The sequence below is a fragment of the Abramis brama genome, assembly GCF_963993115.1.
Source record: "Abramis brama genome assembly, chromosome: 18".
In the NCBI taxonomy this organism is placed as follows: domain Eukaryota; kingdom Metazoa; phylum Chordata; class Actinopteri; order Cypriniformes; family Leuciscidae; genus Abramis; species Abramis brama.
In genome coordinates, this window is record NC_139980.1 from 10,710,800 (window position 1) to 10,724,655 (window position 13,856).

General features: G+C 37.9%; 2 protein-coding genes across 2 annotated transcripts; both read left to right on the forward strand.

The window, feature by feature from the left end:
• Positions 1-4,823: 4,823 nt before the first annotated feature.
• On the forward strand, positions 4,824-6,705 carry srd5a3 (steroid 5 alpha-reductase 3). Its single transcript, XM_084090437.1, has 5 exons — positions 4,824-5,063; positions 5,162-5,313; positions 5,421-5,612; positions 5,797-5,922; positions 6,384-6,705. Exons 1-5 carry the CDS (start codon positions 4,867-4,869, stop codon positions 6,641-6,643), a joined length of 927 nt encoding a protein of 308 aa, XP_083946563.1. The 5' UTR covers positions 4,824-4,866; the 3' UTR covers positions 6,644-6,705.
• A 1,747-nt stretch (positions 6,706-8,452) lies between these two features.
• Positions 8,453-13,856, forward strand: tmem165 (transmembrane protein 165). Its single transcript, XM_084092025.1, has 6 exons — positions 8,453-8,785; positions 10,100-10,325; positions 11,533-11,708; positions 11,827-12,012; positions 12,368-12,473; positions 12,580-13,856. The coding sequence occupies exons 1-6, from the start codon at positions 8,645-8,647 to the stop codon at positions 12,654-12,656; spliced, it is 912 nt and encodes a 303-aa protein (XP_083948151.1). The 5' UTR covers positions 8,453-8,644; the 3' UTR covers positions 12,657-13,856.

Sequence of the window (13,856 nt, forward strand, 5' to 3'; positions counted from 1 at the left end):
TGATAATTTTGTGCATATGTAATGGGAGGCTTAATTATGAAGGTTCCAAAAAGGGGTTTCACTGACTATAGATACGCATGAAATTACCTTAAATTCTGATGTGTGGTTTGTCTGATACTTTAGAAGCAGCAACTTTACACTTTGGCATGCTCATTTAATCTCTTTTTGGTTGTTGTTGTTGCAGGGACTGTGAACTGATGCATTATGGGTCTTGGTTGTTCATTTGGGGGGTTGATCAAAAGGGTTAGAGTTTGAGTCTCCAACCACCACATGTTTCCTGTCCTGGTCATTTCTGCTGGGTGTCGAAGCACCTAAAACACTTCCCCCTCTGAGCAGGGGATCAGGAAAAAGAAAGCACTTCCTATCTTTTGGACTCGTGCTAACAGTAGGCATGGAAAAGCCCTCAAAGGGAACTCTTTGTGTTGGTTTGTTTGATAAAAGAAAGAGCAAAACATTAAAAAATGTTGGGGTGGGGGGTTTAACCATGATGCAATAACTGAATACTCTATACCACATCCCAATGGGCCTGGTCAAGGTGTGCCAGTTCCTGCTCTGTCATCAGCGCTGGTTACTGGAAAAGAAAACACAGGGAAAACCATGAAAAATTAAGCTATTCAGTCAACCAGAACAAGACAATAAAGAGTGAGAAAGCAATATGGTTTACACAATCTAACCATATTAGCGCTTTAAATCCCTATTGAATCATATAAATGCACAATAATACCTACCAAATTTATGTGCTCTAATAAAAATGGCTTATTCAGGGTTTTTGGAGAAAGCGGCATTCTGAAATGTCATTCTGGGATTAAGAGAAAGTGGTTTAACATGTGGCTCATGCGACCATGTGAACATGCTAGTTTTTGGAGTGTGCATGTGCATGCGAGAGTAAGGGTTATACCTGTGTGTGTTGAATCAATACGGGATGCAGTTTATCATAGGACGTGAAATCGAAGATCAAAGATAGAAAACGAAGATCGTCCATGTTCAACTCCCGTCGTGGTACAGACCAGTTCTCGAGACCGATGACGGGGAGAGAAAGCAGCGTATACTGTGGCACTAAGCTAAAAGCAACTGCGGTGAAAAACAGGGGGCCCATTTATGTCTTCAAACAGAACAGCAAAGTCAATAATATACATTTGAATGGCTGAGTTTAAGAAACTGTCTGTGTCAATGTAAAAATTTGACTGTACAGCACAAAAAGAGAAGAAAGCTGTCACTGTTTTCCCTGTTTTTTATGTGTTCTGTGTTTGTGGTAAACTGTGCATGTACTTAAGCTGTCCTCTGGGCGACATGGAGTTAAATGGTGGCTTACTAATATGTCAGAATGTCTACTATCAAATTATAAGAAAGTAGGTGTCCAACCCTGCTCATAGGCCATTGTTCTGCAGAGTTCAGCTCCACTAAACACACCTGAACCAGCTGATCAAGGTCTTTTAGGCATACAAGAAACCTCCGGGCAGGTGTGTTTGAGGCAAGGTGGAGTTAACTCTACAGGACCGAGTTTGGACATCTCTGATCTCATAGTGCCATAGTGATATGACATGAGTGGTCCAGTGACACAACTTGACCCATATTAAGGGATAAAATGTGTAGTGTGGGGGAATAATTAGAAATGGTAATAATCAGAAATTGTTTTGCAATATTATGGATGTACATCCTGCGATCCTAAAGAGGACAGGGAAGTGGTTTGGAGAATGAATGTATGGATGCATTCCATACTGTAAAGAAAAGGTTTTGTGAGAAATGGGGTTATAGTGTGTGTGTTTGGGGAACACAAAGTGGAAGATGCAGAAGGGGCCATAGAGAATGGGTGGAGAAGCAGCATGGATGGATGGGCAGGGGGACAAAAGAATGGAAAGAGGAGAGAAGTGACAACAAGTGTCAGAAGGGATCTTAATAGGATCCAGCACTGTGTACAGTGAGGAAGAGTCGGGAGGGGGCAGGAAACACTGCACACATCCTCAGATAGGAAACACGGTCTTTTCTATGATCATCCTGCGTCAAATACTTCAGAGGATTTGGTTTGTTCTCTTTCACGCACACACACTCTTTTATTGACTGAACACACATATAGTTAATGGCTCAAGTGGGGAATGAGGTTTCCTTGCATTGCTGGCAAACTGTGCAAACAAACAGACAAACGCATATTGTCTCGTCTGGTTATTGCTTTACTTCCTGTTATAAATCACAACCCCATTAAAGGTAAAACATAATGAGTCACACACACACACACACACACACACACATGATTGCAGGTGTAATACATATCAAGTATTGGTGACCAGTTTTAAAAAAATCACAAATAGTATTTATTTATTGGATGGGCCATGAAAGTACAAAATAAGGGATAAGAAAAAATAAGGGATTGTACATCAATTGTCAAGTTGTGTCACTGGACCACTCATATCATATTTCTATGGCACTATGCTATAGATTATTTTCAGAGGTGGACAGTAACAAAGTATATTTACTGTACTTAAGTACACTTTTTGAGTATCTGTACTTTACTTGGGTATTATTTTTTCTGAAAACTTTTTTACTTTAACTTTTTTACACTACATTTGAAAGACATCTATATGTACCTTTTACTCCACTACATTTCTGTCAAGGCCCTTAAGTAGGAAGTTGTAACGTCAGTCAGGGGATGATTTTGGTGGCAGGGATTGCATTTTGGTTGAAAATGAAAATCGGGTTGACGTCAGAAACACGACATCGGGTTTCTGACATCAACCCGATTTTCATTTTCAACCACACTACAACGTCTGTCCAACGTTGGAGATTAACGTCAATCTGACGTTGGATTCTGACATCAACTTGATTTTCATTTTCAACGTTGGGTTTGGTCTTCTAAATGCGAATTTTGTCATTGTTTTGGAGCACACTAGCTTATAGATAATAGTAAGGCTAACATATTCATACTAAAAGCCAAAAAAACTTTAATAGGGCACTATTTGAGGGAACAGCCATTTGGGTGTCCGAAACCATTGTGGACATTATTGAGTGCACTTATTCAATCTCACATTCAATCCCACTACTGGAACTGTGTTCTAGAAATAAATTTAATATTGATATGAGGGTAGGAAGGCAGGCATAGATTCAGAGGCATAAGGTACTGTAAGTATTACATACAACAATGCAACAATAATAAAACAATGCATTGACATTTACTTTTTACTTCTGATACTTAAGAACTTTTAAAAACAAGTACTTCTGTACTTTTACTTCAGTAAAAATCGGTCTTTACAACTTTTACTTGTAACGGAGTAATATTTGACCAGTAGTAGCTGTACTTTCACTCAAGTAAGGAAGTATACTTTGTAGTAGACATCCTGACATATTTCCGGCATTTAAACTTTACCAGTTTACCTCTATAGATATGTGCTCAGACTATTGTGAATCAAAACAAAACATCCACAATCACTAGATACATGCTCAGAAAATTACATATTTTAATACACTTGAGATGTCGGTTTGTCTATGTGTATGTTAGTAGTGATTTTCTGGGATCACACGACAGATGTGCTCCCTTATCAAAACATAATTGTGACTAAAAAGCTTTTATGTATGGGAGTAGCTGATAGAAAAACATTATCTAACAAATTTATCCAGTGAACCAATTATTTTCTAGAGTAGGCCTACTGACAAAATATATTGTGCCTGCTGCCCTCTTGTGTTCATAATGTAGAATTGCAAATTGTAGTAGCCTACTTGTACGGGCCAATTCGGTGACCCCAGAGAGTAAACATAGACCAGGGATGGGCAACTTCGGTCCTGGAGGGCCACTGTCCTACAGAGTTTAGCTTCAACCCTAATCAAACACACATGAACAAGCTAATCAAGGTCCTCAGGATTACTAGAAAATTACAGGCAGGTGATTTTTTTCAGGTTTGGAGCTAAACTCTGTAGGACAGTGGCCCTCCAGGACCGAAGTTGCCCATCCCTGACATAGACTAAAATAGCCCTTTAAACCAGATTAACCGAAATCTGCTTTCTCTGTCGTGGTTTTAAATAGCCCTAGACTTAGCCTAGTCCAGAGTTTAAAACTGATTTCCCAGAGGAATACTAGAGCAACTCCAGTTATCCACATAAATCAAGGTTTAAATTAAACCACAGGAGGTGGGTTAAACTTAAGATTAATGATGTGTTTCAGATAAGACACATGGATTGCTTGGACTATGCCAATGAAGATCAATATACATATACATACGCATATCTATATACTGTACCATGATTTTTACATGTCTTCTTTGAAACACAACATTAATCAGAAGTTAAACCTGCCTCCTGGTAGGTTTAATTTAAACCTCAATTTAGCCCTGGAGCAGCTCTACACTTCCTCCAGGTTATTTCTTAACTGAAGTATTGTTCTTGTTCATTTGCATTGAATTAATGACAAATAGATTTCCAGGCATTCATTTTCTTTGATTCCACAGCTGTATTTCAGAAAGCCATTTTTAAAGCCATGATTAACTATTCTATCTAGATCAAGGCCTACTCCTGTCTTAAACCCTGTCTAGACAAATTGTTTATAAACTTATAGTATCATGTAATGTTTTCACTATCAGTATCAAGATGTTCTGATTCTTTTTCTCCAGTTTTCTGATCCACAGTGGGGAATATAATCATCGAAAGCTTGTGTTAAACATTCATTTTCATATATTTTAAGAATATGAAAAGATTTTGTATAGAGAGCTATGCAGTAATGTTTCTTTTAAGTGGGTTTAATCATGCCAGATGGCCTGGAACATTACCTGACCATAGAGCGTGTGGTCTACCAGCAAATTTCTGTCAGTGGAACCTAAAATATCCAGTATTTGTTTCCTTCGGAACAATTACACGAGAGGACGGAAGTATGGTGCTGCTGCGATGCATACAATAGCAATAGTTAATATTATATGGTTTTTGTTAGCACTATGTTTTATAGTAGCCTTTTGCCTTTATAAATTTTCGTTGAAACTGCCTAACAGGCTCGAGGACGTGTTTCAGGATTTAATCCGATATGGAAAAACTAAGGAACCCATCAAGCGCCCAAGCAGGCAGCTCGTTTTTGACGTATCAAAGAGGTGATTTTGGATTAAAGTTCTGTATATTCCGCAGATATCATGGTTTGAGGACGCCAAGACGACTGTGCAGGAAACATTTTCTCTTATGTTTTCTTTAGGTGTTTCGTTCATTTTTACGCGGTGTCTGTCATGTGGAATGGGCTGCTCCTACTGTTCACCATACGTTCTGTCGTCATGAGTGAGACACTCCCTGATTGGCTGATTGATGCGCTTTGTTGTTTGACTGGCAGACCAAGAGATGCTTGGAACGGTACTTCAAATTGCAAAGAAAGATTTTTTTTTTTCACTTTATCTTACTGTTACTTTCCATTTACCATCCAATGAATATTCACATGCTTAATTATGTGTTATTTTCAGAGTTACATTTGTCCATTCTGCTTTTACAAGTGCTACTATGGGTCCATTCCTTTAGACGGCTATTGGAGTGCCTGTTTGTCAGCGTATTCTCTAATGGTGTGATCCATATAGTCCAGTACGCATTTGGTTTGGGCTACTATGTCCTACTTGGACTAACTGTCTTGTGTTTAAATGCCTCTTTGCCACAATCAGGTTAGTAAAGTTTCCTATTTAAGATTCTATCAACACTTCATATTGTGCAACTTTAAATGGCAAACTCTTAATCTAATTCATGTTAAATTGACAAAAAAATATTTTAATATTTTAGAAGATAGCAGCCCAGATTTATCTGGATATTTCCCTGAACTTTACTATTTGTGTCTCTCTGCAATGTCAGGGGCTGTTCCTCTCTTTAAACAGCTCACATGGTATCATGTAATCGGGATTCTTCTTTTCATTGGGGCATCACTCCTCCAGCACTGGTCCCTCTCACTGCTGGCCAAGATGAGGACTGACAACTCGGGTAAGAAGCCGCTGGAGTTTGTTTAAATTATATATATATATATATATATATATATATATATATATATATAATATATATAATATATATATATATAATATATATATATATATATATATATATATATATATATATATATATATTAGGGCTGTCAAAAGATTAATCGCGTGTTAAAAAATGTGTTATTTATATATAAAAAAATTATATTTATATATAATATAAATTATATATAAATATATACAGTATATGTATGCAAATATTTCTTAAATATATACATGCATGTGTGTGTATTTATATATACAAAATAATTATACACAGTACACACACATATATTATTTAAACACAAACTTTTATTTTGGATGCGATTAATCGCGATTAATCTTTTGACAGCCCTAATATATATATCTCATTTTTTAATTTTTTTGTAACAAAAATTAAATCTTTGTTCTCTCTATGCAATACAGGTAAAGTAGAGACTCTGGCCCACAAGATGCCATGTGGGGGCTGGTTTGAGCTGGTCTCTTGTCCGCATTACCTGGCTGAGCTTCTGATTTATGTTGCCATGAGTGTTTGTTGTGGCTGCAGTTCATTTACCTGGTGGCTGGTGATACTGTATGTACTCTATAACCAGGCACTGGCTGCACAGCTCTGCCATGATTACTACAGGAGCAAGTTTGAGACATATCCACGTCAACGCAAAGCTTTTATACCCTTTGTCCTGTGATTTATGCATTTTATATGAAAATATGTACCTAATGAATAAATAAACTATTAGCTAAATGAAAATATAGCTGATCTCAGTTGCTCTCTCTAAAAATTGGAATAGCTGATTACATGGTTCATGCTTAATGTGTAAGAAACATGCAGGGCAACATGAGCGAAATGGACCATTGCCCTGACAGACTGACCCCAGAAGGAGATTGACAACAGCTATCAGCAAATTAACTATCAGAAGTGGATCCTACCCCAAAGAACAAGAGAGCTCATTACATTTTTTTCTGCCTAATTCTTGCCATTGGTGAATCGATGACATTCACTTTATTTTCATTTTTTACGAGAAAACATGCAAATACAGAAAGGTTAACAATTATAAAATATCAATGATTAAGCACCAGTGGTAAATGATCAAATAAAATGGGCATTTACATATACAGACCCTTTCCAAAAAATTTGAATATCATGGAAAAGTTTATTTATTTCCATAATTCCATTCAAAACGTTAAACTTCCATAGATTATAGATTCAGGGCCCACAACTTAAACGATTTCAAGTATTTAGTTGTTTATTTGTACATAATTTGGGCTTCCAGCTCATAAAACCCACGAAAACAGGATTGCAAAAAATTTTGAATATTACATGAAATCACACAGTAATTACACAGTGATACCATGGTCATTGAACCAGGTTTTGGTTCTTTTGGCAGTGTGGGCAGGTGCAAATCCTGCTGGAAAATGAAGGAAGCATGAAGTGCTCTGAAAATGTCCTGGTAGACGGCTGCGTTGACTCTGGATTTAATAAAGCACAGTGGACCAGAGCAAATTTTGCATCTCATTTGGAAACCAAGGTCCCAGAGTCTGGAGGAAGAATGGAGAGGCACACAATCCAAGATGCTTGAAGTCCAGTGTGAAGTTTCCACAGTCTGTGTTGGTTTGGAGCCATGTCATCGGCTGGTGTTGGTCCACTGTGCTGTCCACTCAACGCAGCCGTCTACCAGGACATTTTCAGAGCACTTCATGCTTCCTTCAGCAGACAAGCTTTATGGAGATGCTGACTTCATTTTCCAGCAGGATTTGCACCTGCCCACACTGCCAAAAGAACCAAAACCTGGTTCAATGACCATGGTATCACTGTGTAATTACTGTGTGATTTCATGTAATATTCTAATTTTTTGAAATCCTGTTTTCGTGGGTTTTATGAGCTGGAAGCCCAAATTATGTACAAATAAACAACTAAATACTTTAAATCGTTTAAGTTGTGGGCCCTGAATCTATAATCTATGGAAGTTTAACGTTTTGAATGGAATTATGGAAATAAATAAACTTTTCCATGATATTCTAATTTTTTGGAAAGGGTCTGTATTTGAAGATTTTACTAGTTTATGATTCAGTTTATGCATTAGATTCAATAATCTTGAGGTCAGTATTGCGAAACAATGTTTCTGTACCCACCATTGCTTTTCGTTTCTATTTACACCGATTGTGTGAATATCGTCCATCATTATTTTGAACTTCGTGTGAAAAGATGATATTTTCACTTTAAATAATAGTATCCACTGCTTTTCCACTCAGCTGCTAATAAATACATTTCAGAAATGTGCAAATTCGTGTAACAATGAGAACTCATGTCTATAAATTATTCTTGTTTTTTGAGAGGAGTTTCTAATCTCATATTTCCCTTTTACGTTGCAACTCTACCTAACATGAAGGTGTTTCTTCATACGTTATTAAGATTGACAACGTTTCAACCAGTAGTCTATCTCGATTTTAGTGACGTATGCCTCTCCCGTACACGTTTATCTCCCAACTGACCAATCACAGTGAGTTTCCACACGACAGATTTGTTTTATCCTTTGGTGTTAGTGGTGTTAGTCTCTCGGCGAAGATGATGACCACGGTGGGCTAGCCAAATTTTAACGACAAAACGCTAATGTTTATAAATTGGCGGTTTTATTAGCTTAATTTGCAGAGTATTAACACAGAAGAAGCCGCATTAGCCATCCCTTAAGATGCCTATCCGGGCCGGCGAGCGGCATGGCGGTGGCAGGTTTAAATGCTTCCTTGTTCTACTGAACGTCGTGTTGTTTTCAGCCCGAGTTATAGCAACTCAAGAAGAGAATAAAGTCATTAACGAGCAGCAGCCCGCGGAGGTGCGTAAGAACACATTTTCCTTTTTGCTAGGAAACATACATAAGAAAGATTATTAAAACTATACAAATGTGTCCAATTCAAGGAGGATTGGAGCTAAAACTAGCTAGGTAACGTTAAAGAGTGTCATTCAAGGGAAACTAGTTTGACTAACTTGCACACTGGCTAACCGATTTGTTCACTTGCTTATTAGGCTGAAATAAACGGATGAATGTAATTTTGTCAAGCAGGGATCATCCAGGATATTCTGCTGTAGATAATGTGCGTTTTTATAATTTGGTATACATGTATAACCATGAAAAAAAAATCCGTCAGTTTCTTAATCTACTCATCTGCTATTTATGTGAAGTGTTGGAGCCCCAGGAGTTTGCCCACCCTTCTCAAAGATGAAGTGCAGGACCAGTTAAATCTGATCAGTCAGAGGCACATTGTGGCATTGAAATTAAGCTTTTTCTCTGAGGGTATGAGAGCAGATCAAATTAAAGAACCCAGTTGCATTGATATAGTAAGTAGGGGTGTAACCATACCCCCATGTCACGATGTCACTCTATCACTGATATAAATAATGTACTTTTTACTGGTAACATAAGACATTTGGCATTATCAGGACCCACACATATTCTTCCATTGCATTATTATACATTATATTCAACGTTATACATAGTAGTTTCATAGTAGTTTATGACTAAATATATTGTTACATCCCTAGTAGTAAGTGTTTTTTTTTTTGTTATGTTGCTGCTGTTAACATGTGAAGGGATAGTTCACCCAAAAATGAAAATTTGCCCAGGATTTACTCACCCTGAAGCCATCCTAGGTGTATATGAGATTCTTCTTTCAGACGAATACAATTTGAGTTATATAAAAAAATGTCCTGGCACTTCCAAGCTTGATAATGGGAGTGAATGGCTGTTTGACTTTGGAAGTCCATCAAAGCGCATCTATTCATGATAAAAGTGCTCGAAACGGCTCTGGGGGGTTAAAAAAGGTCTTCTGAAGTGAAGCGATGCGTTCGTGTAAGAAAAATATCCATATTTAAAACTTTATCGACTAAAATAACTAGGTTCTGGCAGATGGCCGTACGCATCGATTTATGCCAATAGAGTTAACTCTTGAACTTGACGCACAACGTAATGTCGAACGCGGTTGCCCAGTCCTGTTTGTTTGAACCGCGAGAGGCGTACAAAATAAGAAAAAAAATCTCTAAATGTTGTTAGATTTTCTGTTGTTCCATATTTTGTAGAAATTATGTTGCTTACACAGTTGTTACTATTAATTGACCTAACATCTGAATCATAATTTCTGTCCTGCTGCAGAAGGCAACCACCGCTCACGCTCTCGGCCCGGCAGTGAGCATCAATGAACCCAATAAGGGAAACCTGGGCTTTATTCATGCCTTTGTGGCAGCCATCTCAGTCATCATCGTGTCTGAACTGGGAGACAAGACATTCTTCATCGCAGCAATCATGGCTATGCGCTACAATCGCCTCACTGTTTTAGTGGGAGCCATGTTGGCTTTGGGACTCATGACATGTCTGTCAGGTAGGTGAAATACAGTTGTTCCAAAGCACCTTTAATTTTTTTTTATGTTTTTTTTTTTTTTTTTACTTTGCTTTGTTGTCACCTTTTTCAAATTTTCTGGATTCCTATTAGGGATGCACCGATGCATTGACCAATGATCGGTAATGGCCGGTTAAACTATTATTTTCTCTATCGGCCGATTGTTTAAAAATAGCCTATGATCAGGGCTGATTATACCATCAATCAAAAGGAGGTGGAAAACTGATTAGGCTACATCTCATACTGTGTGTAAAGAAAATGTATTGTGTTGAATTTAGAGCTGTCTACCTGAAATAATAGCAACGTTAAAGCAGGCTTTATTTGACCCTATGAATCACCTGTAGTTCAAGCCAGGGTTGGCAGGTCCACGGTTTTTCCCTACACCAAACATTATTTGTAGCGCGCCTCTCATCCAATAACCGCAAACAGCTTTGTTACTTCTGATAAGAAACAAAGTCTCAGTTTTCAAATTCTGTCAGTTTTATCACTAAAGTAAAAAAATAAATGGTGTTTTGGCGCTCTTAAATGTGACGTGACGGATAATAAACAAATGCACATCAGGAGGTATGTTGAAAGATACAGTATAACTTATTGAAATGTAGCATGTATCATGTAGTCGCTCAATCAGTGTTTCAACCACGGAAAGACATCAGTAAAACAGCTTGAGAACAATGTCACTGAACGTTGCATTTACCTCGGAAAGTTATCCAATGTTCACAGTTCTTTAGCTGTAAAAAAAAAAAAAAAAACACTAGAGAGGAGCTTATTACTAATATGATAAATGTGTCGTATCGGTGCTTCTTTAAGCCCTATTCTTGTCTTTCATATCTTTCTCATCTAGCTTAGCAGTGCATAGTGTCAGTAAAAGTCTTGTGAGATATTTACAGGATATCATTCATAATGCAAATTTCATCGTAAATTTACATCCATCCAAAACAATATCATCATGCCATACTGATCTAACAGATTTCTAATGACAGACTTCTTTTTGTCTAGCCAGCTTTATCAGTGTCTTATATAATTAAATTTATAAGACATAAATGGAGTTTTACAGAGAATAGCGCATAATTCAGCACTTAGGCCTCTGCTTTTTTATTTGCTTAATGTCTAATGCATGATCTACCGTGTGTCTTTTATAAAATCCTCTCAATGCATGAATGACCTATTTTTCTGTTTGTCTTCCCATTAGTCCTGTTTGGTTATGCCACCACAATTATCCCACGGATCTACACCTACTACATTTCAACAGCGCTGTTTGCCATCTTTGGGTTGAGGATGCTGAGGGAGGGACTGAGGATGAGTGCTGATGAAGGGCAAGAGGAGCTGGAGGAGGTCCAGGCTGAGATAAAGAAAAAAGATGAGGAGGTAACAGCTTTGTAACTGAAGTGTGTTTGTTCGCAGGTATGGCTATATATAACACCACCTGAATATTTGAAGCATCTTATCTGACCTCTGATTGACTGATTGACCTCTCCTCCCTCAGCTTCAGCGCTACAAGCTGGCAAACGGCACACCCGACGTGGAAGCGGGGTCGACGGCGAACTTGTTGCCTCAGAGGAAGTGGCACAGTGTGATCTCACCCATATTCGTTCAGGCACTCACCCTCACCTTCCTCGCTGAATGGGGTGACCGATCTCAGCTTGCAACCATTGTTCTGGCTGCAAGAGAGGTATTGTACAGAGTCCAAAATTAGACCCCTATTCTAAATTCTTAAAGCCCATGAAAATGCATTGTGCATGAATTAAAAAAAACTGAATGTGATATATATTTTAATAGAGTAGTAATTGTATTTCATGAACACTTTTTGTTATACTGGTTGAAACTTTCTTCACATCCTGATAGCAATCAATAATAGAACTGGTCTAAATATTAAAACGTACACTAGATTTACATCCCTATTTAATAGCTCAGTAAAGTCCTGTAGGATGACTAATAATCCAGCACTTTATATTGCTCATTATTAGCAGCTAGCAAATCACTTTAGAGATGTTACCTGTGAATAACTGGCTGGTTTTGTGCTGCAGAATCCATTTGGAGTAGCAGTTGGGGGAACATTGGGACACTGTCTGTGCACAGGACTGGCTGTTATCGGTGGAAGGATGGTGGCTCAGAAGATCTCTGTCAGAACCGGTGAGATTGAGTCATTTACTACAGTACTTGATGTTCTGTAGGTTTACATGAGCAATGATCTATATCCATATTTATTTGCTGATATTTCCTTTTGTTATGTCTGCAGTTACAATCATTGGTGGGATCGTATTCCTCGCCTTCGCGTTCTCAGCCCTCTTTATCAAGCCAGATTCTGGATTCTGATGGATGAAGTAACTCTTGGTTTCATTTTGTACATAGTCACCACAGTACAACACCGAAGAAGTGGAACAGAGAGAGACTACGCAAAGACTGCGGATGGCTTGCTTGTTAATTTGTTTGTTTGAGTGAATCTCTTTTGTGTGAGTGAGTGAGTGAGTGAGTGAGTGAATGAATTAAAAATAATTTACTGCTCATGTCTTAATGAGCATTTCGGTTTTTTGCTTAATTCCTCCTTGCTTTTCTTTCAACCTGACATTATTGTGTTCTTAGGTGATCCTTATATTTCTCCAGTATGTCACCTAACAGTTTACTTGAACTTGCCAGAAGTTTGTCGTTGCACATAGTAACGTTTTAAATAACACATAATGAATCTTGATTCTATATTGTTTTACCTCTGTTTGAGCAGTGCATTATGGATAAATGCTGGCCTGGGTCCAGTCTATTTTATTTAAGTTCAGTCTTACTCGACTACAACAGCTGTAAAACTACAACCAGATCAAGACGAGCACCGTCACCCTTCTCTATGACATCTTGTGTCGTCTACACGTCTCAGTGGATAAGAGCCTCAGCAATATAACAGTTGTGATTCCCTTATCAATGACACTACAGTTCTGAATCGAACACTAAAGTATTCTTTAGGAACTGCCTGGAGTGCTGGAGTGTAAACTGCCTGTTGATGAGTTGTCCTTGTATTCTTTCATACCATATTACCAAAGGCTTGAAATGTAGTATGAAATGATGTGGGTTCTGATTACATCACATGTGGCCTTTAAACCCGGCCATGGTATTTACTGGTCATCATTGTGCACTCATAAATGCATTGGTGATCACTCCTCCCCTCTGCGTCACTGGTCATGAAGTGTTAAGAACAGTCATGTTGTCACAGACTCCCATGGAAGAGGCACACAGCAAATAGTTTGCAGTCTCTTTGTCAAGGAATTGTAACTATAATTATCATTTCAGAAGTCTGCCCTTTTCCTCAGACGGTTTTATTTATTCTAGTACGGAGCATAGATATTGATATTTTGTCATGGTTGAAGACTTTTTTCAGTCGAGGAGGAGATTGGGTTTTTTTCTTTCTTTTTTTGTAATATTTTCAGGGTGACTTTGTCAATATTTGACAGTGGTTAAAAATTGTGCTGAGCTTTAGAGGAACTACAATAATGTTATTCCTGTAAATATTAAATTAAAAGGTCAGTCTCA

What these genes read in the sequence shown, in the direction of transcription:
- srd5a3 (XM_084090437.1), top strand. Translation starts at nt 4,867, where the DNA reads ATGCATACAATAGCAATAGTTAATATTATATGGTTTTTGTTAGCACTA. An exon ending in GTTTTTGACGTATCAAAGAG is followed by an intron (nt 5,064 to 5,161) that starts GTGATTTTGGAT and finishes TGTTTTCTTTAG; the next exon opens with GTGTTTCGTTCATTTTTACG. An exon ending in TGCCTCTTTGCCACAATCAG is followed by an intron (nt 5,613 to 5,796) that starts GTTAGTAAAGTT and finishes CTGCAATGTCAG; the next exon opens with GGGCTGTTCCTCTCTTTAAA.
- tmem165 (XM_084092025.1), top strand. Translation starts at nt 8,645, where the DNA reads ATGCCTATCCGGGCCGGCGAGCGGCATGGCGGTGGCAGGTTTAAATGC. An exon ending in ACTCATGACATGTCTGTCAG is followed by an intron (nt 10,326 to 11,532) that starts GTAGGTGAAATA and finishes TCTTCCCATTAG; the next exon opens with TCCTGTTTGGTTATGCCACC. An exon ending in TTGTTCTGGCTGCAAGAGAG is followed by an intron (nt 12,013 to 12,367) that starts GTATTGTACAGA and finishes TTTGTGCTGCAG; the next exon opens with AATCCATTTGGAGTAGCAGT.